Source organism: Syzygium oleosum, unplaced genomic scaffold (assembly GCF_021117445.2).
Source record: "Syzygium oleosum isolate NSW1041296 unplaced genomic scaffold, Sole_v2.1 Sole_v2.06, whole genome shotgun sequence".
In the NCBI taxonomy this organism is placed as follows: domain Eukaryota; kingdom Viridiplantae; phylum Streptophyta; class Magnoliopsida; order Myrtales; family Myrtaceae; genus Syzygium; species Syzygium oleosum.
In genome coordinates, this window is record NW_026607490.1 from 2,959,856 (window position 1) to 2,983,089 (window position 23,234).

A 23,234-nucleotide genomic window follows, 5' to 3' on the forward strand; every position below is an offset into this window, starting at 1 on the left:
GTGGCATGCAGTAACTTGTAGTTTTCAGAAATGAAATTTGATGAGAAGTCAAAAATCTGGAAATATGGATTTAGCGCCGGTAACTAGTTGTTGCTGCTTTGATTTGGTGATAATTGGAAAGTCACCATAATTAAAGTTATAGAGCCCCTTTTTTTTGTTATCAATAATTGCGAAAACGATGCTATTTATGGTGTACTGGCTGATATAGTTGCATAATTTACGACTATGTGACTTATAAAAGCATCCCTTATGTGCGTTTGAGTTGCGAACTAAGAGAGAGTTATGTGCTCTATAGATCTCGCTCTTGGATCTTGGATAGATTGAGCAAAATGTGCATAGGATAACAAAACGTTGTTTTCGAAAAATACCATGTGGTCCAGCGACCCCTTTCATTCTTCAAGGGAGTATGTCGTCTGATTAATGCTTATCTCGCATGATATGTCGATACGAGACTACGAACTGATGAGGTGCTATTGTTTAACGCTTGTTGAATTAGTAATGATCGAACATAACTTGAGGAAATGCTCAATTTATGTGATAATACTATTTACTTTCGACTTTCCTTTAGTGGTGACACTCGAAGCCAAACCCTTTTATTTACAGCTGAAAATTTCGTTCATTCACTTGTCTATTTTATGACACTTGACTATATGAGAAAGAGAGTTTCGACGGTCAAAGCAGAAGAAAAGTACTTGGGATGTACCTAGCGTCTAAATTGGAAAAATTCCAACTAAATTCAAACACTCCTTTTGTTGTGAAAACGACGAGAACCACCAAATTCAAAGCTCCTAGATACCTGAGACAAGCAAGCATTGTTTTTAAGATAATTTTCGCCCCTCGAAAGAACATGGTTATCTTCCTTAAAATTTTCGATTAGTGTGCACTGAACTACCCGAACGAAACAGAAATGGCGAGAAATGTAAAACTAGCAGAGAAAATGCGAGAAGAGAGTGTTACATATGGTGTTTTCGATGCACTAAACATGGAAGAGGAGAATAAGAAAACGGCTAGGTAAATAAAACACCGTAACAACTAGAAGATCAAATGAGAAACGACTGGCTACGACAACTAGTTTGACTAATTGCCAAGGTACGGTAAGGGTATTTTTATTTACTCATTGATAGACTTTTCGAGATAAAATTTCAAGACGAAATTTAAAAAATTCGACAATGGGCCAGGCCTCACGTAAGCCCGCCGCATTTTTCTTGTTGTTGACAATCTAATAAAGGAAACCCAATCGTCAAAACAACTAAGGGATAGATTTTCAAGCAATGTGGGACCAGCGAACGTAGGGAAAACGGGTATTTTGAAATACTTAGGCTCCGTTCGTTTGGCGGAAAATATTCTCCCGGAAAATATTTTCCGGATTTTCCGGTATTCGGGGGGCGGAAAACGTTTTCCGTGGTAAAATATTTTCCTTCCCCTCACAAAATAGCCTAAGTCATGGAAAATGACTTCGCTTCTTCAAAAGCGGAAATCATTTTTTGAGCTTCTTCTTCTTCTTCTTCACTAAGGTCGCCGTCCGCCGCTGGCCGCCGCCGTCGCCGCCGCTGCGGTCGCCGCCGCCGGTCACCGCCGCCGCCTCCGCCGAAAAATATTTTTCCGAAACTTTTTCATATTGATCACCGAACACCGGAAAATTATGTTCTGGGAAAACATTTTCCAGGAAAATGACTTCCGAAAAAATATTTTCCAAAAGGAGAATATTTTCCGCCAAACGAACGGAGCCTTAATACGACAATTATAAGGCGAAACCCAATATGAAGTAAATCGGGCCGAAAGAGACTCGATTAAATAATCATTAAGGATGAGAAACTCGATCCGTCTTCTTGAATATAGGGTATATTGCAGGGGTGATGTGATGCAAATTCTTTGCTTGATTGTGATAGCAAGAGATTACTGTACTGAAATTTCGTTAGCTGAACCTCTTGCTGGTGTCATGGTACGTGGGAAACAGTGTCAGCCGACATTTTATCTCAAGGTTTCACTATGATAAATTGCGACTTTTGACCACCCTTTTATAAATTTTTCCTCCTCCTTGACTCCATATATTTTTGTGATCTAAGTACAAATTTGTCAATTGTTCGTCTGGATCTCCTCTCTCTCTCTCTGTGACTCTCACCCTCTCCGGCGTGCAAAATTGAAAGATTCAACTGGGTTTTCAGCGCGAAAATTTGACCAAGAATTTTCGTGCTCAGATGAATTTGGGAGGTTCGCTATCATAAGCATCCAACATTGAAGATTGCACCCCACCGAGGGATCGAAGTCAAACCTGAAGAGTGGAAGATTTTTTCGGCCATTGAATGGCTTTATCACTTGCTTGACAATATTGGTTCTGTAAAGAGATTTAAGCTTAGTATATTCATAGGGCAGTGTCATTTGCAATGCTTCATTTGATTTTGACCGTCATTCGATAAATAATACAATACGCATGAAAATGTCGCGGTAACGATCTGGCTTTTTTCAAGAAAGCCGAGTGCTCAAAAGGAGTGTCCGATATAATTGCCCAAGGTGGGCATCATTTGGAGTCAAATGTTGCCTTATGAATCAATTAATGCGGCCTCTCTCGATCGACAACAAAAAGTGACGAATGCACGGGACTTTGCAATCAAAGATGCGATGGCTTTGGTTGATACTTAGAAAATATCATGGGTGATTGGAGAAGTTTCATTGAGCAGACATTGCCATCAAAATTCTGTTGGGCTCGTTTCTAGGCAATGATATCTTCCATTTTAGTGTTATTGAAAGTGATATTTTAGATCAATTTTGGCGCATTATCTTGAATTTTCTATTTTTTCATATGGGCTTGACCATTCTAAAATACTAAATTATGTTGCCCTTCTATATAGTAATGCAAAAGTATTTGGTAACTTAATCAAATAAAAGTTGGTAACCGTTCTAACTGAAGTTGGTAACTTATAAAAAGAATTGGTAGATTTAAATAGTTCTTAAGTAAAGCAAATACAAGTGGCAACTTAACGGAAAAGTTGGTAAATTTAGGAAAAAAAAACCAAAAGGATTTGGTAAGCAACTCAACTGAGAGTTGGTAATCCAAAATTAATCAATAAATTGATGGAAAAAAGATGGTAAATCATGCAAATAAAAAAGGGTAAGTTCGCAAAAGGGTTGATAAATTGAACATGCATATAAGAGAAACAAATAAAAATTGGTAAATGATTACAAAAATTGATAAATAAAAAAGCCAAATAAAAGTTGGCTAGTAACTTAAATGAGAGTTGGTAACCCAAAATTATATGGTAATTTAATTTGGAAAAGAAGTTGGTGATCGTTCCAATAAAGATCAGTAAATTCAAATAAGAGTTGGCAAATATAAGTTTGGTAAGAAAGACAGATAAACATTGTTAAAAAAAGTTGCAAATTTGTAAAATATGATTTTTTTTTTATAATTTCATAGAAGTGTCAATAGATTATCATTGTACTCGGAATCGGATGACCGATAGACACTTTTACTAACCCTCATTTTTTTCGACTTACCTATTTCTTTAGATATCTACCGGTACGGAATAATGAATTATTAAAAAAAAATCCTGCAACATTTATTAAAATATTTTAAGCCTAACATTACTGGTCAGTGTTTAAGGAAACTCCATCAATTTTGACCCTAAGAATTTGATCCCAAAGTAACTTTTGACCCTCTGCCTTCGCTCAAGCATCGCAAGACTTCTAGAGAGCTAGTGGTGGCCCCCGCTCTCAAGGTAAAATTTTTCTCTTATTTTAAAAGGAAAAAATTTTCGAAAAACTTTATATACGATATATAACTGAAATTTTATTTTTATTTCGCCTCCACTAATCTCGAATTTTCTGTCCGTCGTTGCACTCGAGTGCATCCACACATATATGTAGAAAATAAATTTATTAGGCTTTGTTTGTTTCGCGAAAATAAATGATTTAAAAAAATATTTTCTTAATAATGACCACTTAAAAAAATAAATCAAAAGAATTTTTTTATCATTATTCACATAAATATTTAGATATAAATTATTATCGATAATGAAAATAGTTTCCATTAACTAATTTTTTCTAGCAATATAAACGATCATTTTTAGATAAATATTTTCTAAATCATCTATTTTTTTCGCTAAACAAACTGAACTTTACTTTACGCTTAATTCATTTCCCGTGGAATATGCCTTTAATTTCTCAGTCCTTTCGGCTTAACTAACTAAGTTCAGTGTGTATGGGTTGGTGTAATCAGTGACTCATGCCTAGTTGCAAAAATCAAAATCCGTGACATCATATGCGAAGCAAAAATCAAAGGAGTAGTCAAATTGCCGCCATTTAATTTGTCGGAAGAAAAATCCTGACTTTCTCGGATTCAACGAAGGGACGCTCTCTCCCATTATTCAAACCCACGTTGTTGCTTTGGCAACTTGGGGGCAAGGCCATGTCGGATTTCGTTCCTCGCAAGATGTGGATGGTGACTTCATTCTCTCATATGTTTTTTCCTCGTTTTCTGAGTCGGATATGTTGATGATCTCACGCTGCTGCACCGATAGATAAGTCTGTAACCTCACATCAGTAAAAAACGTTACAATGTTGTCCTAAAGTCGATGAGCTATGAGTAGAATGGACGATATCGGTAGTATCGATATGGATGCGAGTCAAATTGCCTATAATGGTATCGTGACCGGGAGGATGTTGCGCTTCCGATATGTCTTTGATCTCACGTCGTTATAACTTGGATAATTATACTGGTAAATAAGTTTCGTACTTCTTAACCGTGAAAGTTCGAGCAATCTGAAATCAAAGTAGATAATGTCGTTTCAATTGTGGGTTTTAGTGGGATTGTTGCCGATGGATTGTGCAACGAACTTTCGTCTTGTCTTGTGATGCTTCTCCATATCACGCTAGGTTTGAGGAATTCTTTTTTTTTTCTTATGTTAAGTTGTGTCTTAAAATTAATATTTCATGATCTAGGAAATGACATTCCTAATAACCTTACACACAATTACTTTGCTGGTCAATTACCAATGCTCGTTTTTTCGACTTACCTACTTCTTTAGATATCTACCGGTTTGGAACGATGAATTATTAAAAAAAAAATCCTGCAACATTTGTTCAAATATTTTAAGCCTAACATTGCTGGTCAATGTTTGAGGAAACTCCATCAATTTTGACCATAAGAATTTGATCCCAAAGTGACTTTTGACCCTCTCTGCCTTCGCTCAAGCTTCGGCAAGACTTAGAGAGCTAGTGGTGGCCCCCTAGGATGCACGGACACCCTCCGGGGCTTCGGTGTCGTGTGGGACACGTGTTGGACACCGACAATCTTTTATTTATTTATTTATGAATTTAAATCAAATTAATTTGATTGAAATAATCATAAAATGATCATTTATTGTGTATATATAAAAATATACATTAAATATACAGCGTGTCTCAATGTATCGGATTTCTCTATTTTTTGAGAAATGACGTATCGGCGTATCGTGTTATGTCGCGTGTCGCATGTCGCATGCCGGTGCAACTTAGGTGGCCCTAGCTCTCAAGGTAAAAATTTTCTCTTATTTTAAGAGGAAAATTTTTCGAAAAACTTTATATATGATAAATAACTGAATTTTTTTTATTTCGCTACCTCTAGTCTCGAATTTTCGGTCCGTCATTGCACTCGAGTGCATCCACCCATATATGTAGAAAATAAATTCATAGGGCATTGTTTGTTTCGCGAAAAATAGATGATTTGGAAAATATTTTCCTTAAAAATGATCAGTTGTATTTTCTTACAAAATGAATGAACAGAAATTCTTTTTCACCGTCCACGAAAATATTTAGACATAAACTGCTGTTGATATTGAAAATATTTTCAATTGACTAATTTTTTCAAAAAAACATAAATGATTTTTTTCAAATAATTTATTTTTTCGCGAAAACAAACGGAGCCTCACGTTACAATTAATTTCGCGGTCTTTTTGGCTTTACTAAGTTCGGTGTACATGGGTTGGTGTAATCAGTGACTGCTAGTTATAAAAATCAAAATCCTTGACTTCATATGCGAAGCAAAAATCAAAGGAGTAGTCAAATTGCCGCCATTTAATTTGTCGGAAGAGAAATCCTGAATTCTCGGATTCAACGAAGGGACGCTCTCTCCCATTATTCAAACCCACGTTGTTGCTTTGGCAACTTGGGGGCAAGGCCATGTCGGATTTCGTTCCTCGCAAGATGCGGATGGTGACTTCATTCTCTCAGGTGTTTTTTCCTCGTTTTCTGAGTCGGATATGTTGATGATCTCACGCTGCTGCACCGATAGATAAGTCTGTAACCTCACATTAGTAAGGAACGTTACAATGTTGTCCTAAAGTCGATGAGCTATGAGTAGAACGGTATGTGGGTGAGATTGCCTGTAATAATATCGTGACCAGGAGGATATTGCACATTTAATATGTCTTTGATCTCAAATCGTTATAACTTGGATAATTATATAAGTAAATAAGTCTCGTACTTCTTAGTTGTGAAAGTTCGGCTGATCTGAAACCAAAGTAGACAATGTCGTGCTAGTGGTGGGTTTTGATGGGGCTGTTGTTGATGGATTGTGTAACGAACTTTTGTCTTGTCTTGTGATGCTCCTCCATATCACACAACGTTTGAGAAAAAAAAAATATTTTGTGCTAAGTTATGTGTCTTAAAATGAAAATTTTATGATCTAGAAAATGACATACCGAAAACTGTACAACACACAGTAACTTTGTTGATGAGATGTATTTGTTGGAATCCCCCACCCCCTCCCCCCTCTTTTTATATATATATTTGGACTTGCCATTGGGCCTCTCTGCATTGATTGGCTGATGAGTAACAATGGCGGGAATTGTCCAACCTGTCTTAAACCTATTGTGCATATGCCAATTTACATTGAAATTTTGCACAAAGAGATTTGAGACTAAATTGACAAAATCGAAAAGTTTAGTACTGAATTGGCACTTGAACAATGGATTTATGATTAATTGGATAATTTTCCTATCTAGATGAAAATAAAGATGAAGTTTGGGACAAAATTGATAAAATTGAAAAGTTTAGAACTGAATTAACATTTACACAATAAATTTAGATAATTTTCCTATCTGGATGAAAATACAGACGAAGTTGGACGATTTTATAGTTGAAAATTCATTCCAAAAACATATAAACTTGCCAAGGTACGGAAGCAAACATAGAGACATATTCCTTCGAAAGACAAATGCGGGATATATATATATATATATATATTTTGTATCATTTTTCTAAGCCGCCGCCAACCTTTCCAAGCAGCCAGCTGAAATTGCTGACCGACGTCGATTTGAGAGCCCTCTTGGTAGGTCCAACATGCTATCTTATCCAGCCCAATTTGATCTTTCTTCATGGTTATTATTGCTAATAGAAAACATCTACTTAGGCTTCCATATTCTATTACCCATATTCTATTCGCCCAGCGGCGGCGAGGGCCCAGCTCGCCTCGCCGGAGCTGGGCCCTCGCCGGCGAGCCTCCCCCCTGGCCGGACAGGCCAGGGGGGAGAAGGAAAAGAAAAAAAAAAGAAAAAAGGAAAAAAAATTCGAAAATAATAAAAAAAAATATTAAAATATTGCCACGTGGACGCCGACTGGCCAAAAGGACTGAATTGGCTGGTTTGCAAAAGGTTTAAGACTGAATTGGCCAAAAAAAAAGGTTTAGGACTGAATTGGCACAACTGCAAAAGGTTTAGGACTTTTTTGGTAATTTTCCCGCCTTCGCTCAAGCTTCGGCAAGACTTAGAGAGCTAGCGGTGGCCCCCTAGGATGCACGGACACCCTCCGGGGCTTCAGTGTTGTGTCGGACAAGTGTTGGACACCGACACTCTTTTATTTATTTATTTATGAATTTAAATCAAATTAATTTGATTGAAATAATCATAAAATGATCATTGATTATGTATATATAAAAATATACATTAAATATACAACGTGTCTCAATGTATCGGATTTCTCTATTTTTTGAGAAATGACGTATCGGCGTATCGTGTTGTGTTGCGTGTCGCGTGTCGCATGTCGCATGTCGGTGCTACTTAGGTGGCCCTAGCTCTCAAGGTAAAAATTTTCTCTTATTTTAAGAGGAAAATTTTTTCGAAAAACTTTATATATGATAAATAACTGAATTTTTTTATTTCGCTACCTCTAGTCTCGAATTTTCGGTCCGTCATTGCACTCGAGTGCATCCACCCATATATGTAGAAAATAAATTCATTGGGCATGGTTTGTTTCGCGAAAAATAGATGATTTGGAAAACATTTTCCTTAAAAATGATCGGTTGTATTTTCTTACAAAATGAATGAACGGAAATTCTTTTTCATCGTCCACGAAAATATTTACACATAAACTGTTGTCGATATTGAAAATATTTTCAATTGACTAATTTTTTCAAAAAACATAAATGATTTTTTTAGGTAAACATTTTTTAAATAATTTATTTTTTCGCAAAAACAAGCGCAGCCTCACGTTACAATTAATTTCGCGGCATGGGTTGGTGTAATCAGTGACCGCTAGTTATAACAATCAAAATCCTTGACTTCATATGCGAAGCAAAAATCAAAGGAGTAGTCAAATTGCCGCCATTTAATTTGTCGGAAGAAAAATCTTGAATTCTCGGATTCAACGAAGGGACGTTCTCTCCCATTGTTCAAACCCACGTTGTTGCTTTGGCAACTTTGGGGCAAGGCCATGTCGGATTTCGTTCCTCGCAAGATGTGGATGGTGACTTCATTCTCTCATCTGTTTTTTCCTCGTTTTCCGAGTCGAATATATTGATGATCTCATGCTGTTTCACTGATAGATAAATCTACAACCTCACACCAGTAAGGAACGTTACAATGTTGCCCTAAAGTCGATGAGCTATGAGCAAAACGATATGTGGGTGAGATTGCATGTAATGATATCGTGACCGGAAGGATATTACACATTTAATATGTCTTTGATCTCAAATCGTTATAACTTGGATAATTATATAAGTAAATAAGTCTCGTACTTCTGGGTTGTGAAAGTTCGGCTGATCTGAAACCAAAGTAGACAATGTCGTGCTAGTGGTGGGTTTTGATGGGGCTGTTGTTGATGGATTGTGTAACGAACTTTTGTCTTGTCTTGTGATGCTCCTCCATATCACACAACGTTTGAGAAAAAAAAATATTTTGTGCTAAGTTATGTGTCTTAAAATGAAAATTTTATGATCTAGAAAATGACATACCGAATAACTGTACAACACACAGTTACTTTATTGATGAGATGTATTTGTTGGAATCCCCCGCCCCCTCCCCCCTCTTTTTGTATATATTTGGACTTGCCATTGGGCCTCTCTGCATTGATTGGCTGATGAGTAACAATGGCAGGAATTGTCCAACCTGTCTTAAATCTATTGTGCATATGTCAATTTACATTGAAATTTTGCACAAAAAGATTTGAGACTAAATTGGCAAAATCGAAAAATTTAGTACTGAATTGGCACTTGAACAATGGATTTATGATTAATTGGATAATTTTCCTATCTAGATGAAAATAAAGATGAAGTTTGGGACTAAATTGATAAAATTGAAAAATTTAGAATTGAATTAACATTTCCACAATAAATTTAGATAATTTTCCTATCTGGATGAAAATACAGACGAAGTTGGACGATTTTATAGTTGAAAATTCATTCCAAAAACATATAAACTTGCCAAGGTACGGAAGCAAACATAGAGACAAATTCCTTCGAAAGACAAATACAGGATATAAGCCGCCGCCAACCTTTCCAAGCCGCCGCCAACCTTTCCAAGCCGCCAGCTGAAATTGCTGACCGACGTCGATTTGAGAGCCCTCTTGGTAGGTCCAACATGCTATCTTATAAGGGAAAAAACCACCAAAAACCCCAAACTTTCTCACTTGTGACACATTTACCCCGAACTTTTTTTTGTGACACCAAAAATCCAAAACTTTATTATTTGTGACACATTTACCCCGATATACATTGTCCATGGGCATTTTCGTCTTTTTAGCTTTTTCTTTTTCTTTTTTTTTTTTTCTTCCGTGGGGCGGCCTCGCTGCGTGGCGAGGCCGCCCTCGCTCGTCGGCGTCGGGCGAGGCCGCCCTCGCTCGCCGGCGCCGGGCGAGCCTCGCCCTGGCTGGCGAGAGGAGGAGGCTCGCCCGACGCCGCGAGGCTCGCCCGGCCTGGGCGAGGAGGGCGAGGCTCGCCGACGCGCAAGCCTCGCCTCCCTCGCCCGAGGCCGTGGCGAGGCTCGCCCGACGCCGCGCGAGGCTCGCCCGCTTGGGCGAGCGAGGGCGAGCCTCCGCCTCCTCGCCCGGGCCGGGCGAGGCTCGCCGGCACGCGGCAAGCCTCGCCCTCCTCGCCCGAGCCGGTGAGGCTCGCCCGAGCCGGCGAGGCTCGCCCTCGCTCGCCCGGGCGAGGCGAGCCTCGCCGGCGCGGGCGGCTCGCCTCCTCGGGCGAGCGAGGGCGAGCCTCGCCCGACGCCGGCGAGGCGGCCCTCGCCGGATCGACGAGGGCGGCCCTCGCCCGACGGGGCCTCGCCGGAAAGAAAAAAAAGTAAAAAGAAAAAGAAAAAGCTAAAAAGACGAAAATGCCCATGGACAATGTATATCGGGGTAAATGTGTCACAAATAACAAAGTTTGGGGTTTTTGGTGTCACAAAAAAAAGTTCGGGGTAAATGTGTCACAAGTGGGAAAGTTTGGGGTTTTTGGTGGTTTTTTCCCTATCCAACCCAATTTGATCTTTCTTCATGGTTATTATTGCTAATAGAAAACATCTACTTAGGCTTCCATATTCTATTACCCATTTTTTTTTAATATAGAGTAGCTCTAGAGGAGTTAGAAATTGGGTTACATACTCAATTCATTTATTAAGTGATACGGCAAAAATAACTTCATAACTCAATCTAGTAAAAGTGATCTCGGTATATGTTTTCTTAACTCAATCTAGTAAAAGTGATCTCAGTATATATTTTACATTATTTTGTTCAATCATGGAACTCATTCCATTATTCGAATATGTAATCTAGAGAAAAAACGCATTAGAAGCCCGCAAATGATCGAGTATTTCATGTTTAATTCTTGAAATGTGATTGATAAACCAGGGGCTTCTCTTGGATTCTTGGTGTTCGGTTAAGAGTATCCTCATTAAAGGAAGGGAGCCGAAACTTTGACAGGGGTCTTCGCAGTCTATCCGTTTGCATTGCAGTGACGCCGGGTTTCACGGATATGCTCCTTATTTTAACTTGCCGGTGTCCGCATGCTCTGCCCTCTCAATCTCTTCCAAATCTTCTTCTTCCCGGGGAGGTGAAAATACCCTCTTTCTGCTTTAAATTCAGGGGATCCCGAGGTCTGGATGATATCCTGAATAAAGTATTTTAGGGATTTGCTTAGGTCCTAATCTTATCTGTTGCTATGGTGGCTAATTGTAAACTTTATGCTCCGGCAAAGCCCACATGCTTATGGAATTGTCAATATTGTCAATGGTCCACGGTCAGACTTTGAATTACGTTGAGTTTTCAACAGGTGTATCAACAAACTTGTCGCATGATGATATGGGTTTGGTTCACAAACATTCATTCTGCTGAAAATACAAATGCCTCTTAGTCTAGATTGTCCTACGATATGTCCCGATACTTTTTCTAATGTTGTCCGAGCAATACATCGGACCCTCATCCCATCCAAACGACGTTATAATTCCAAAGGAGAAAAAAGAGAAATCTATGAATCTCAACACATGCACTATAATTAAATTAAATAAATGGTGTCATCGATCGAGCTCCGAAAGCACACAGAAGTTTTGTCGTGGCACGCTAAGTTAATGATCCAATCTCTATTTGTTTGTCGTGGAATTCTAAAATGAAGCTTGAATTCATGCCTGTACAAGAAGAATTGGCCGAAAATTGCTGACATTGATATTTTTAATAATATTTTAAATTTTTATAGTTTTTTTCCTTTTCTTTACTTTTTTTTATTTTTTGGAGTGAGGGCTAGACCTGGCGAGGGCGTGGGCGAGGGCCGTGACGCCATTGCCCAGAGTCGGTGAGGGTTGCCGGCCCTCACTCCAAAAAACAATAAAAAGTAAAGAAAAGGAAAGAGAAAAGAAAAAAAACCAAAAAAATTATGAAAAATTGAAAAAAATTATTAAAAATGTCCATGTCAGTGGCAGCCGTGCCACATGGGACGGCCGGTGTCCACATAAGCAATTTCAGACCAAAATTAGCCGATTGGACTCAATTGGCAAGCCGTGAAATGATTTAGGACTCAATTGACACTGTTAAAATATTTGGGACTGAATTAGCAAAAATGTAATAATTTTAGGACTTTTTTGATAATTTTCATGCAATTCTTAGCTGCCAGCTTTTGTAAGCTAAAGAAGATTTTTCAGAAGAGAGACCGTTCCATGAATTAATGCATCTTAACTTCAAATGTCAAAGATAGATGTAAACCCCATCATTATTTTATTAATATCCATCAACTATATAAGTCAGAGCACAAGAAGAGCTTATACCACGTCTGAAGCCTTGCATGCGAACATACCACTTCCTTCCTCCGCAGCAATGACAATATTCTCTTCAATGGCAATCCTGTTGCCTTCTCCTTCTGTCATCTTCGCTTCCCTCCTCTTCCTCTTCCTCATTCTAAAGAAATGGAAAAAATCCAATAATGCCAAAGACCCTTCTTCGAAATTGCCTCCAGGGCCGAAGATGCTCCCCCTTCTGGGGAACCTTCACCAGATGACAGGGTCGCTCCCTCACCACTCGCTCCGGGAGTTGGCCAAGAAACATGGGCCGATCATGCGCCTCCAACTAGGCGAGATCCTGACAATTGTCATCTCGTCGGCGGACATGGTCAAGGAAATCCTTGGCAAGAATGAGCTCACCTTCGCCCAGAGGCCCGAGATCACCGCCCTTGAGGTCATGTCCTATGAGAACTCAAGCTTCGTGTTCTCGCCCTACGGCGAGTACTGGAGGCAGATGCGCAAGATTTGCGTGCTGGAGCTCCTGAGCATGAAGAGGGTCCTCTCTTTTAGATCCATAAGAGAGCAAGAGTGTTGGAACATGATGAAAGCAATACAATCATCTCAAGGAAAGCCTATGAACTTGAGCAAGATGGTACTGAACTTGATTAACGACGTCACCTCTAGGGCAGCATTTGGTGAGAGATGTAAATATAGAGATGAGTTCCTGTCTTTCCTCAAGGAAGTGACATTGCTTGGTGGTGGATTTGAGCTCCCAGATCTCTTCCCTTCAATTTGGTTCTTGCGTTATCTCTCAAGAATGAAACCGGCTTGGGAGAGACTGCACAAGAAGATCGATGTGATTCTTGATCACATCATTGAAGAACACAGGGAGAAATTGAAGGGAAACGATGGGAACAACGAGGACAAAAATGCAAGAGAAGATCTTGTGGATGTGCTCTTGAATCTCCAAAAGAGTAGTGAAATGAACTACTTCATCAAGCCACACGTCATCAAAAATATTGTCATGGTAAGGCCTGTTTCATGAATAATTTCACTAAATATGTACTTTTCTTCTATCTTAGTTATTAATGAGCTTTTATACTGCTTGATCTTTTATATATGCATGTACTATTTAAATACTATAAATTTTCTACTTTTCTTTCTTTTCTTTCATAAGTGAAGTGAAGGGGAGGGGCGGCTAGCGCTAGCTAGCAGTCCGTTTTGGCTTTATCATAAGGATCTCACACTCGCTACGAAATATTCGATTTAAGTCATTTAATTACCTACTTATATTTGCAAAAAAGAGCTCTTATTAATCAATATAGAGTCGGCATACGAGAATTTTAACCATGGAATGGATCGTCTAATATGTATTCTTGATAGAAAATATGATGACCACATCCATGAAACCCTAATGTTCTCAAGATGCATCACAAGAATACATCGCTTGGTGGATCATAGAGTTTTCCCCTTGTTATTTTTATGTTATTCCCAAATCAAGAGTTTGTTTTAAAGTTTCCGTGAGATTCGAAGTGATCTCCATATATAGTTTTGCTCAGAAAAATACAGTCTCCATAAATTTTATTTTGTATATATATACACACACACTTATTCAAAGCTCTAAATAGCCTTCGAGTCCAAGTTTGACCATCTCGATGACGCCACACTTCCATACATGTTTGTTGCGACATCTGATCTAATGCAACTATTTCTATACGGCTGCAAATGTATATAATATATACTAATCAGTGTGAACTGCTTTGATACATATACATACATACATACATACATACATATATATATGTGTGTGTGTGTGTGTGTGTGTGTGTGTGTGTGTGTGTGTGTGTGGGTGGCAAGAAGTCTTAATAAAAAAATATTTACCAACTCATCATATCATATGACACTTTATCTTTCATGTACTTTTTATGGACATCATTCTGAAATCTTAGATCAATCTGTTCGTAATTTTTCTTGTTATGTGCAGGAAATATTTTCTGCTGCGACAGACACATCCTCGACGACCATAGACTGGGCATTCTCCGAGATGCTGCGAAACCCCAGAGTGATGGAGAAGGCGCAGGCCGAGGTCCGAGCCGTCCTCAAGGGCAAGACCCAGGTCCGCGAGCAGGACATCCAGGGCCTCGAGTACCTGAAGCTCGTAGTCAAGGAAACCCTGAGGATGCACTCGCCGGGCCCGCTCATGGCCAGAGAGTCGAGGGAGGCGTGCACGATCAACGGCTACGAGATCCCCAAGAAGACCAAGATTGTGATCAACACTTATGCAGTGGGGAGGGACCCCGGGTTCTGGTCAGACGCTGAGTCATTTGTGCCCGAGAGGTTCATGAACTCTTCAGTTGATTTCAGAGGATCGAGCTTCGAGTACATACCCTTTGGTGGTGGGAGGAGGATTTGTCCTGGGATCAATTTTGGGATTGCAAACATTGAGCTTCCCTTGGCTCAGCTCCTGTACCACTTCGACTGGTCTCTGGCTGATGGGCTTAAGGCAGGAGACCTGGACATGTCTGAGACTTTTGGGATCACTTCTAGCAGGAAGACTCCCTTGATCATGGTTGCTGAGCCCTGTGTCCCCTTCTCTTACGATGGAGATTATGATAAGTAGTTATTAAGATATGCAGCCATGCGTGTTAGATGAAGTCATTAGTCAAGTCTACCACATGTGTGGGGGAGTTCATGGTTGGAGAATTTAATTCTGTTTGTGTTTTTGCTTCTGTCACTTGTATGATATTGCAGTTCCTATTTTGGGACTTGCTGAATCCAATAAACGAGCTCATGTGATCAAAAGCGACCTTGCGAACTCCATATGCACTAAATTTTCTTGTTACTGCATATGATTGATTAGTTCTTTGATGATCAGACGTGTGGTACTAGCTTCATTCTATCAGGGATTCCATTTGTTTAACACAAAATCAATTCCGAGAAGACGTGGCTTTTAGCCTTTTCATTTTGTCGTTCTGATCGGAAAAACAAGTAACTATTACATGCGCAATCACGGTTCATGTATGCTCAATTCACATGAAACACCATATCGTGAGGGTGCCCACCTGATTTTGCAATTCACGGGAGTTCGGCTCACATAAATCGGGATCTTGTAAGAAATATCCATGACAAAAATGAGCAAGCCAAAGGAAATTTTAGTGAAAGAAAGCTCAACAATATGTTACTTACTTTACCAAAAAAAAAAAAACAATATGTCACTTCTTGAACAAGGGAGAACAAGGCAGCTTCCATAGGAGAAGAAGATAACCGCATTACTATTTGTACACTGGACAGCCACAATCCAACATAAACACAAGTAAACATTTCAAACCAGACTCTTCAACTTATTTCTCGACTTCCATAAGACCCAAAATGTGACATCATAAAGACGACACATTCTTTATTTTTTATGTCTGTTTTGTGGCTCTATAGTTGTAGTTTATGGACAACCATTAGGGGCAAAACCTAGTTGTCCTCCGGCAACATCATAGATCACCTCAAACGTCTTTTGCTACATGTTTCCGTAGATGACGAGGTCAGTGTTGTCGCTGTTTGCCGCGAACGCGAGGCAAACCTGCGAATCGCTCATGGTGTACAATATGCCGCTATGATCCAAGTCCATGAACGCGCCTCCCCTAAAGGTGAACCTTATCTTTGGGACGACGACCGACTTTGTGTTATGGAGATCATAGCAAGTGTCTAGGATTTCGAAGCTCTTTGCCCTCTTGTAGCTTGCCATCTCCTTCCAGAAAGCCGTCCTAATGGCATTGTATGCCGTCGGGGGCAATCGCGTGATGACAGTCCCGGAGTCAATGATAGCATCTGCCTTCGAGAAGACTGTCGACGGGATTTGCAATTTAGTCCCGGCTACTGTGATTTCCACTATGTTGATGCCATAGAATACTGAGCTTTCATGAATTGTTGCAATCGGTGTGAAGGTTAACGACTTAGGCGTTTCACTAGTCTTGCCAAATGTCAAGTACCCCGTTGAGCTGGATGATGAGGGCAAGCAATAGGAGAAATATTGGCCGTACTTGCTCGCAGTTTGTCCCACGATCGACAAGCCGTCCCGGGCTAGGCCAAGCAGGCCAGCCACCTTGCCAAAGAGGCCAAAATTGAATCCACCGCACCTGAATTGGAAGTTCCTTATAACATCCGTGGACGTCAACGTCAACGTGTCGGTCGCGAGGTTCCCAGATGAAACTGATAGGTCGCCGTAAATTATTTCGTAATCGCAAGTTGAGCCAGAGCAACTTGTTGAAATACCTGCTCTCATGAATAAAATCATTATCTTATCAGGCACAATCCTTATCCAGAACAAGGAGAGAACCGTGTGTTTTTTAAAGATATATACCTGATCCAGAACCACTGCACACCGGCAAGGTACAAGGTGCACTAGCATAGGATGAGGAGTGGGACGGGTCGAAGATCGGCTCAGATTGAGGGTAACAGAATGAGCATGGCTCGCACTGAGTCCAAGTGAGGTCGCTGCCGGTGTCGAAGATCGATCAGCGTGATCTTCGATGGCTTTGGTGAGCCAATGCCAACAGTCACAACGTACTCAACCGTGTCAAATGGGATGCCGAGCTTGGCTGGGACAGTGGCCTTTAAACCTCCTAAACTGCCTCCTTTGTTGGTGTTGTTGCTGCTGCTCGTTGAGATCTTAGATTGGATCGAATTGACCCTTGATTGGTCTCCAACCAGGATTTTCGTGTGGTTAAGTGTGTTTGGGTTGGCTCGAGTGTGCGGAGAGCATGGACCGTGCTTGTGCAGTACTTCTAGTGATGATTTGCGGATACCACCTCTAGTAGTGTGAATTTTCAGTAGGAACTTGATCATTCCAAAAACGTCCACCAGTTTAGCTTTTTTTCATTAATTTCCTCACACACGGTTGATGTTTTGAACATCATTAGTTCTAGCTAAGGTTAATAGATTCTGACATGGTTTGACAACACCCTATCTGAGGTGATGCGGTAATTAAGAGACTGACTCATCATTGAGACGGGACGGCATACATTATAATAGTGACGAGAGAGAGAGAGAGAGAGAGAGAGAGAGAGAGAGAGAGAGAGAGAGAGAGAGAGTTTTGTTAGTACTAGTAGATGAAGGTGTGCAAGAAGCAGAAGGCAATAGCGAGCTGACTTCGAAGATGTGGTGCCTCTCAGACTTGTATTCTTTGTGCGTAACCCTCATCCAAAGAGAACGCAAGACTGAGAAGAGAAACAGAGAGTAAAGTCCTCATGAAGTTGTGCAAAAACGAAGCAGCCATCTTCGACATGCATGTATTGCTATAGCGTTACTCTCTTAGGATCCATTGTTTCGCATAAACAGCTTATATATATATGCAATTGTCTCCGCTGCACAATGTGAACCACATTGCCAACTCTTACAATTCATGATCCTAATTCATAGTTTGACGGAGCAAAACAATGTTCTGTAGTCTCGCACTTCCTGCACGTGGGAAGAGGAGCGCACATATATTTGGCATTGTAATCGGCATTGGACTTATCTAAATTAAGCCATTTATGTAATTGGATATTTGTGATGGGGTTATACTTTGTTGACAAAGAAAGAATGAGATTGTTGCATTTGGCCTCTGTCATAAGCCATCGAAGAGATAAGTTGAACATGATGGCGAATACGAGGGTTTGAGCCTTGTATAGTTGCCAGTAATAAAAAAAAGAGAGGATCCAAAGATGAATGATTCCTCTAATATCGTTTCATTGGAAATGAGATCAGTATTATGATATGTAAAAGCTTTCGTGGTCATATGTAAGCTTCAAACTCTCGGCCAAATCACACCTCCATCCCCTTCAAGGGTATCTTCGAGAGATAGCTCTACAGTACATTGATCAAATTGTCACTGTGCTTCAGACATGGATTAAATCTCTCTTTCATTCCTTTCCCAACCCCTCTCTTGTTGCCACGCCGCGTGCGTTGGTGGTGCATTCATGAAACTAGTTAGTTATCGTCCACTGGTAAGCCCTAGAGCAATGGGCCGGTGGAGGATGCGCCTTGGTTCCTCAGTCAAGTAATTTTCCAAGAGATGACATCCTTATCAGCTGCAATCTTCAAGGTATGAATCATCATCAAACAATGAGTTGGGAAACAATACACACACACACGTTCATTACCGTATGCTGGTACGAACAAAAAGTACAAAGCCGACGGTATATCCGTATCCTTCCCTAAAATACTGACTATTGGTTAACAAAACGTACACATAGAATACATTCATTCCCAACTCTCTGAGACTCGAGGATTCTCTTGTTCTGTGCTGCCTATATTGGAGGATGAGCTTCATTGCATCTGGACCCTCCACCAACCTTCCTTCAATGCTCCATAGCTCTGCAGTAATCAACGGAAACCGCTCTGTATATTTTTGTTCTTTAATTTGTTTTGGACAACTTTGATAGTCTCAAAATCAGTGTGATGACACCTTGGACAACTAAATAAATCAAACTTGAAGAGTATAAGAACCCAGGAGCATCTATGCCATGCCGGTAGTTAAATTAGCAAGAGAAGATTAGGAAATCGATCATCTAGAAGAAGCTCTAACAGAGCACATAGAAAATGACCTAAAACATTGGAACTTAAATTTTCAGTCAGATGACGTTCTGGCAAAGGAAACTGTCACCCGACAGAATCTAAAGAAGAATAAGAGGAATAACATGCATTCTTTCTTTTACCAAATAAAAAACAGCCAATGGCAAATACAGCATCACAGTCCCATATAGCTGTTTGGAAACTTGCACTGGTGAGCAAGGAGACTGACACCCTTTTACAAAGTAAACAAACAGGTACGAATGATAATGCTGGCCATCAATCAGATAAAAACCCAATGACATTTTCTTGTATTGGTGTATGGCGGGAAAGTTGTAAGCTATCACATGCAAATAAACAGCTCGACTAGTTGGGATGCTAGAGGCATACTTGATAACCTCAAGAATAAGGGAAGAGGCTGAACATCAAAGAACAAGTTGGTTCCTTTAGTGCTCACAGAATAGGATAAAAAGCCACAGAGAAAGAGAACACGGACCCACGTATTCCAAGATTTCTGTAACTATCCATCAGTCCCAGCGTCAAATTGTAGACTAATGACCATTTTGATTCTGCGGAATCAGAGTTGAGCAGATCCATGATCTGCAAGCACAATTTTAATTGAAAGAATTTTCAAATTCAGAAACTCGTACTCTTATGGCATCAAAGCGTAAAGCTATATTAACACACCCCCCAGAATCTTCTTCAGTTTCATAACAGAGAATCCATTTCCGGCTCCAATAGTGCTTGAGGAAGAACGATATAGTAAGAAGCTTCAATAAAAGTGATCACCCAATGACAGTAGACGCTCACCTCACTTTCTTTTGCTAGAACAACCCTTGCCAATACGAATCCAATTAGCTCATCACATTTTCCGTCATCACGGATATGGTCACTGGCTGCCCAAGACACTATACCACGTCCGTGGACTACATATTGGAAGAACTCAGATTCATACCTGTAAATCCAACTGCTCATTCAAGAAAACCATCTAGTCGATCTACAAAACCACATCAACTGCGTATGATTGATTAGTTCTTTGATTATCAGATGTATGGTGTTAGCTTCATCCTATCACGGATTCCATTTGGTAGCTTTTTCTTTTGTTGTTCTGACCGTGAAAATGAGCAATTATTGCAAACACGGTCCGATTCATGTAAGCTAAACTCATATGAAACATCAAATCATGCGAGTCTCTACCTGATTTGATGATTCATGTGAGTTTGGCTCACATAAACCGGGATTTTGTAAGAAATTTCTATGAAAAATGAGCAAGCCAGAGAGAAGTTTAGGGATAGGAAGATCTACAATATGTCTCTTCTTGAACAAGGGAGAACAAGGAAGCTCCAATAGGAATAGAAGATAACCGCGTAAGTATATATATCCTGAACAGCCACCATCCAGCACATAATTAATTATATACTGGACAGCCACATTCCAACATAACCACAAGTAGACATCGCAAAACAGACTCTTACTTATTTCTTGGCTTCCATGAGACCCAAAATGTGACGTCATAAGGATGTCACATTCTTTATTTTGTATGTTTTATCTTTGTCGCTCTATACTTCAGTTTATGGACAACCATTAGGGGCAAAACCTAGTTGTCCTCCGGCAACATCATAGATCACCTCGAACGTCTTTTGCTGCACGTTTCCGTAAATGGCGATCTCGGTGTCATCACTGTTCGGCGCGAACGCAAGGCAAACCTGCGCATCGCTTATGGTGTACAATATGCCGCTACGGTCCAAGTCCACGAACACCCCTCCGCTGAAAGTGAACCCTATCTTTGGGACCACGACCGATTGTGTGTTGCGGAGATCATAGCACGTGTCTAAGATTCCGACACCCTGTGCCCTCTTGTAGCTCGCCATCTCTTTCTGGAAAGCCGTCCTCATGGCATTGTACGCCGTCAGGGGCAGTCGCGTGATCACGGTCCCAGAGTCGATGATCGCCCCTGCGTTTGTGAAGACTGTCGACGGGATTGGCAATGTAGTCCCTCCTACAGCAATTTCCATTATGTTGATGCCATAGAAAAATGGGCTTCCTGGAATTGTTGCCATCGTTGTGAAGGTTGATGACTTTGGCGATTCACTAGTGTTGCCAAATGTTAAGTACCCCGTTGAGCTGGACGATGAGGGCAAGCAATACGAGAAATATTGGCCATACTTGCTGGCGGTTTGTCCCACGATCGACAAGCCGTCCCGGGCAAGGCCAAGCAGGCCGGCCACTTCGCCAAAGAGGCCATAATTGATTTCACCGCACCCGAATTGGAAGTTGCTTATCACATCCATGGACGTCAACGTCAACGTATCTGTCGCAAGGTTCCCGGACGAAGACGAACTGTCGCCGTAACTTATTTGGTAATAACAAGTCGAGCCCAAGCAACTTGTTGAAATAGCTGCTCTCATTCAATAAAATCATAATCTTGTGAGGCACAGTCCTTGTTTAGAAAAAGAGAGAACTATGTGTACTTGAAAGACATGTACCTGATCCAGAAGCACTGCACACAGGTGAGGTACACGGCATATTAGCGTAGGACGAGGAGTGAGATGGGTCGAAGATCGGCTGGGATTGAGGGTAGCAGTATGAGCAAGGCTCGCACTGAGTCCAAGTGAGGTCGCTGCCTGTGTCAAAGATGAGCGTGAGGTTTGACTGTGTCGAGCCGATGCTAACGGTCACAACGTACTCGACCGTGTCGAATGGGATGCCGAGCATGGCCGGGAGAGTGACCTTTGAGCCTCCTAAGCTCGTCGAGATCTTTGATCGAATCGAATCAACCCTCAATTGGTCTCCAACCAGGATTTTCGTGTAGTTGAGCGCGTTAGGCTTGGCTTGAGCATTCGAAGAGCATGGACCGTGCTTGTGCACTACTTCTAGGGACGATTTCCGGATACCACCTGCATCATAATATACTATGATAGCTTGTAGGAGCTAATCTAATGCAGAATTAGATTAATGTGAATTTTCTCTAGGACTTGATCATTCCAAAAAATCTTCCTGTTTTTAGCTTCTTCTTCTTTTTCCATTAATTTCCTCACACAAGGTTGATGCTTTGAAATCGTTAATCTTAGCTAGGATCGATAGATTCCGACATGGATTGACGACACCCTATTTGAGGTGACACGGTAATTGAGAGACCGACTCATCACTGAGACAGGACAACATATATTATCACCAATCAATGAGATTCACCCACATTACATTTACATACATATATATATTATATAACTAGTCAATGCATAAGATTGGGAAATCACTTTAGCAATCACATATGAGAGTGAAAAATCAAAAGGGCAATCATGACACTAAAAAATCAAAAGAGTAATCACGACAGAGAAAAATCAAAAGGACAATCATCTCACACAATATAAATATACATACATATATATATTTTTTATGGGGGGGAAGGGTTTGTTAGTACCAATACCTGAAGATGTGCAAGAAGCAGAAGGTAATAGAGAGCTGAATTGGAAGATGTGGTGGCTCTCCGGCTTGTATTGCACTCTCTGTGCATAACCCTTATCCAAGGAGAACACGAGACTGAGAAGAGAAACAAAGAGTAAAGTCCTCATGCAGTTGCGCACATACAAAGCAGCCATCTTCGTCGTTCGCGTATTGCAATAGCACGATTCTCCTACGATCCACTCTTTCGCATATGCAGCTTATGTATACGTGATTGTTTCCGCTTCACAATGTGAACCACATTGCCAACTCTTACAATTTATAATCCTAATTAGTGATTGAACTGCTTACGTGTGCGTGCTTGATTCGTAGGTTGACCTGCAAAACAATGTTCATTAGTCTCGCACTTCTCCTATGTGGGAAGAGCAGAGCACTCGTACAGTTGGCATAGCCAACGGCATTGTAAATGATCCGAAAAGAAAGAGCAGTCTACGGCATTGGACTTATCTAAACCATGCATGTAATTGGATTCTTGTGATGGGGTTTTACTTTGTTGACAGAGAAAGAATGAGAGTGTTGCGTTTGGTCTCCGTTATAAGCTGCTGCAGAGGTAAGTTAAACACGTTACGGCCAATGCGACGCATCGAGCCTTGTAAACTTGCTAGGAATTAAAAAGAGAGGATTCCAAGGTTGGTGTTCGGACTGATTTTCCAAAGAAGAATAATTCGTCTGATATCCTTTCATTCGAAACAAGATCGGCTATAACGTATGAAAAAGCTCATGGTCATACCTGAGCTTGAAACTCTCACCCAAATCTCACCGCCATGCACACAGAAAATGTACCTATAG

The 23,234-nt window shown here is 40.5% G+C and overlaps 3 protein-coding genes and 1 pseudogene across 3 annotated transcripts; 1 reads left to right on the forward strand and 3 right to left on the reverse strand.

The window, feature by feature from the left end:
- The first annotated feature begins 12,504 nt into the window (after positions 1 to 12,504).
- Positions 12,505 to 15,203, forward strand: LOC130138358 (premnaspirodiene oxygenase-like). Its single transcript, XM_056312173.1, has 2 exons — positions 12,505 to 13,470; positions 14,428 to 15,203. Exons 1-2 carry the CDS (start codon positions 12,541 to 12,543, stop codon positions 15,061 to 15,063), a joined length of 1,566 nt encoding a protein of 521 aa, XP_056168148.1. The 5' UTR covers positions 12,505 to 12,540; the 3' UTR covers positions 15,064 to 15,203.
- A 676-nt stretch (positions 15,204 to 15,879) lies between these two features.
- On the reverse strand, positions 15,880 to 17,633 carry LOC115683004 (aspartyl protease family protein At5g10770-like; annotated as a pseudogene).
- A 1,454-nt stretch (positions 17,634 to 19,087) lies between these two features.
- Positions 19,088 to 19,958, reverse strand: LOC115683003 (histone acetyltransferase MCC1-like). Its single transcript, XM_030607379.2, has 3 exons — positions 19,794 to 19,958; positions 19,484 to 19,583; positions 19,088 to 19,401 (listed from the first exon to the last, which is right to left on the reverse strand). Exons 1-3 carry the CDS (start codon positions 19,956 to 19,958, stop codon positions 19,088 to 19,090), a joined length of 579 nt encoding a protein of 192 aa, XP_030463239.2.
- Positions 19,959 to 20,554: 596 nt separating this feature from the next.
- LOC115683002 (aspartyl protease family protein At5g10770-like) lies at positions 20,555 to 22,582 on the reverse strand. Its single transcript, XM_030607378.2, has 3 exons — positions 22,411 to 22,582; positions 21,470 to 21,880; positions 20,555 to 21,381 (listed from the first exon to the last, which is right to left on the reverse strand). Exons 1-3 carry the CDS (start codon positions 22,580 to 22,582, stop codon positions 20,555 to 20,557), a joined length of 1,410 nt encoding a protein of 469 aa, XP_030463238.2.
- Positions 22,583 to 23,234: the final 652 nt, after the last annotated feature.

What these genes read in the sequence shown, in the direction of transcription:
- LOC115683003 (XM_030607379.2), bottom strand. Translation starts at nt 19,958, where the DNA reads ATGAGCAGTTGGATTTACAGGTATGAATCTGAGTTCTTCCAATATGTA. An exon ending in TTCTAGCAAAAGAAAGTGAG is followed by an intron (nt 19,584 to 19,793) that starts GTGAGCGTCTAC and finishes TTGTGCTTGCAG; the next exon opens with ATCATGGATCTGCTCAACTC. An exon ending in TTACAGAAATCTTGGAATAC is followed by an intron (nt 19,402 to 19,483) that starts GTGGGTCCGTGT and finishes TTTGATGTTCAG; the next exon opens with CCTCTTCCCTTATTCTTGAG.
- LOC115683002 (XM_030607378.2), bottom strand. Translation starts at nt 22,582, where the DNA reads ATGGCTGCTTTGTATGTGCGCAACTGCATGAGGACTTTACTCTTTGTT. An exon ending in TGCTTCTTGCACATCTTCAG is followed by an intron (nt 21,881 to 22,410) that starts GTATTGGTACTA and finishes ATTATGATGCAG; the next exon opens with GTGGTATCCGGAAATCGTCC. An exon ending in GTGCAGTGCTTCTGGATCAG is followed by an intron (nt 21,382 to 21,469) that starts GTACATGTCTTT and finishes GAATGAGAGCAG; the next exon opens with CTATTTCAACAAGTTGCTTG.
- LOC130138358 (XM_056312173.1), top strand. Translation starts at nt 12,541, where the DNA reads ATGACAATATTCTCTTCAATGGCAATCCTGTTGCCTTCTCCTTCTGTC. An exon ending in TCATCAAAAATATTGTCATG is followed by an intron (nt 13,471 to 14,427) that starts GTAAGGCCTGTT and finishes TGTTATGTGCAG; the next exon opens with GAAATATTTTCTGCTGCGAC.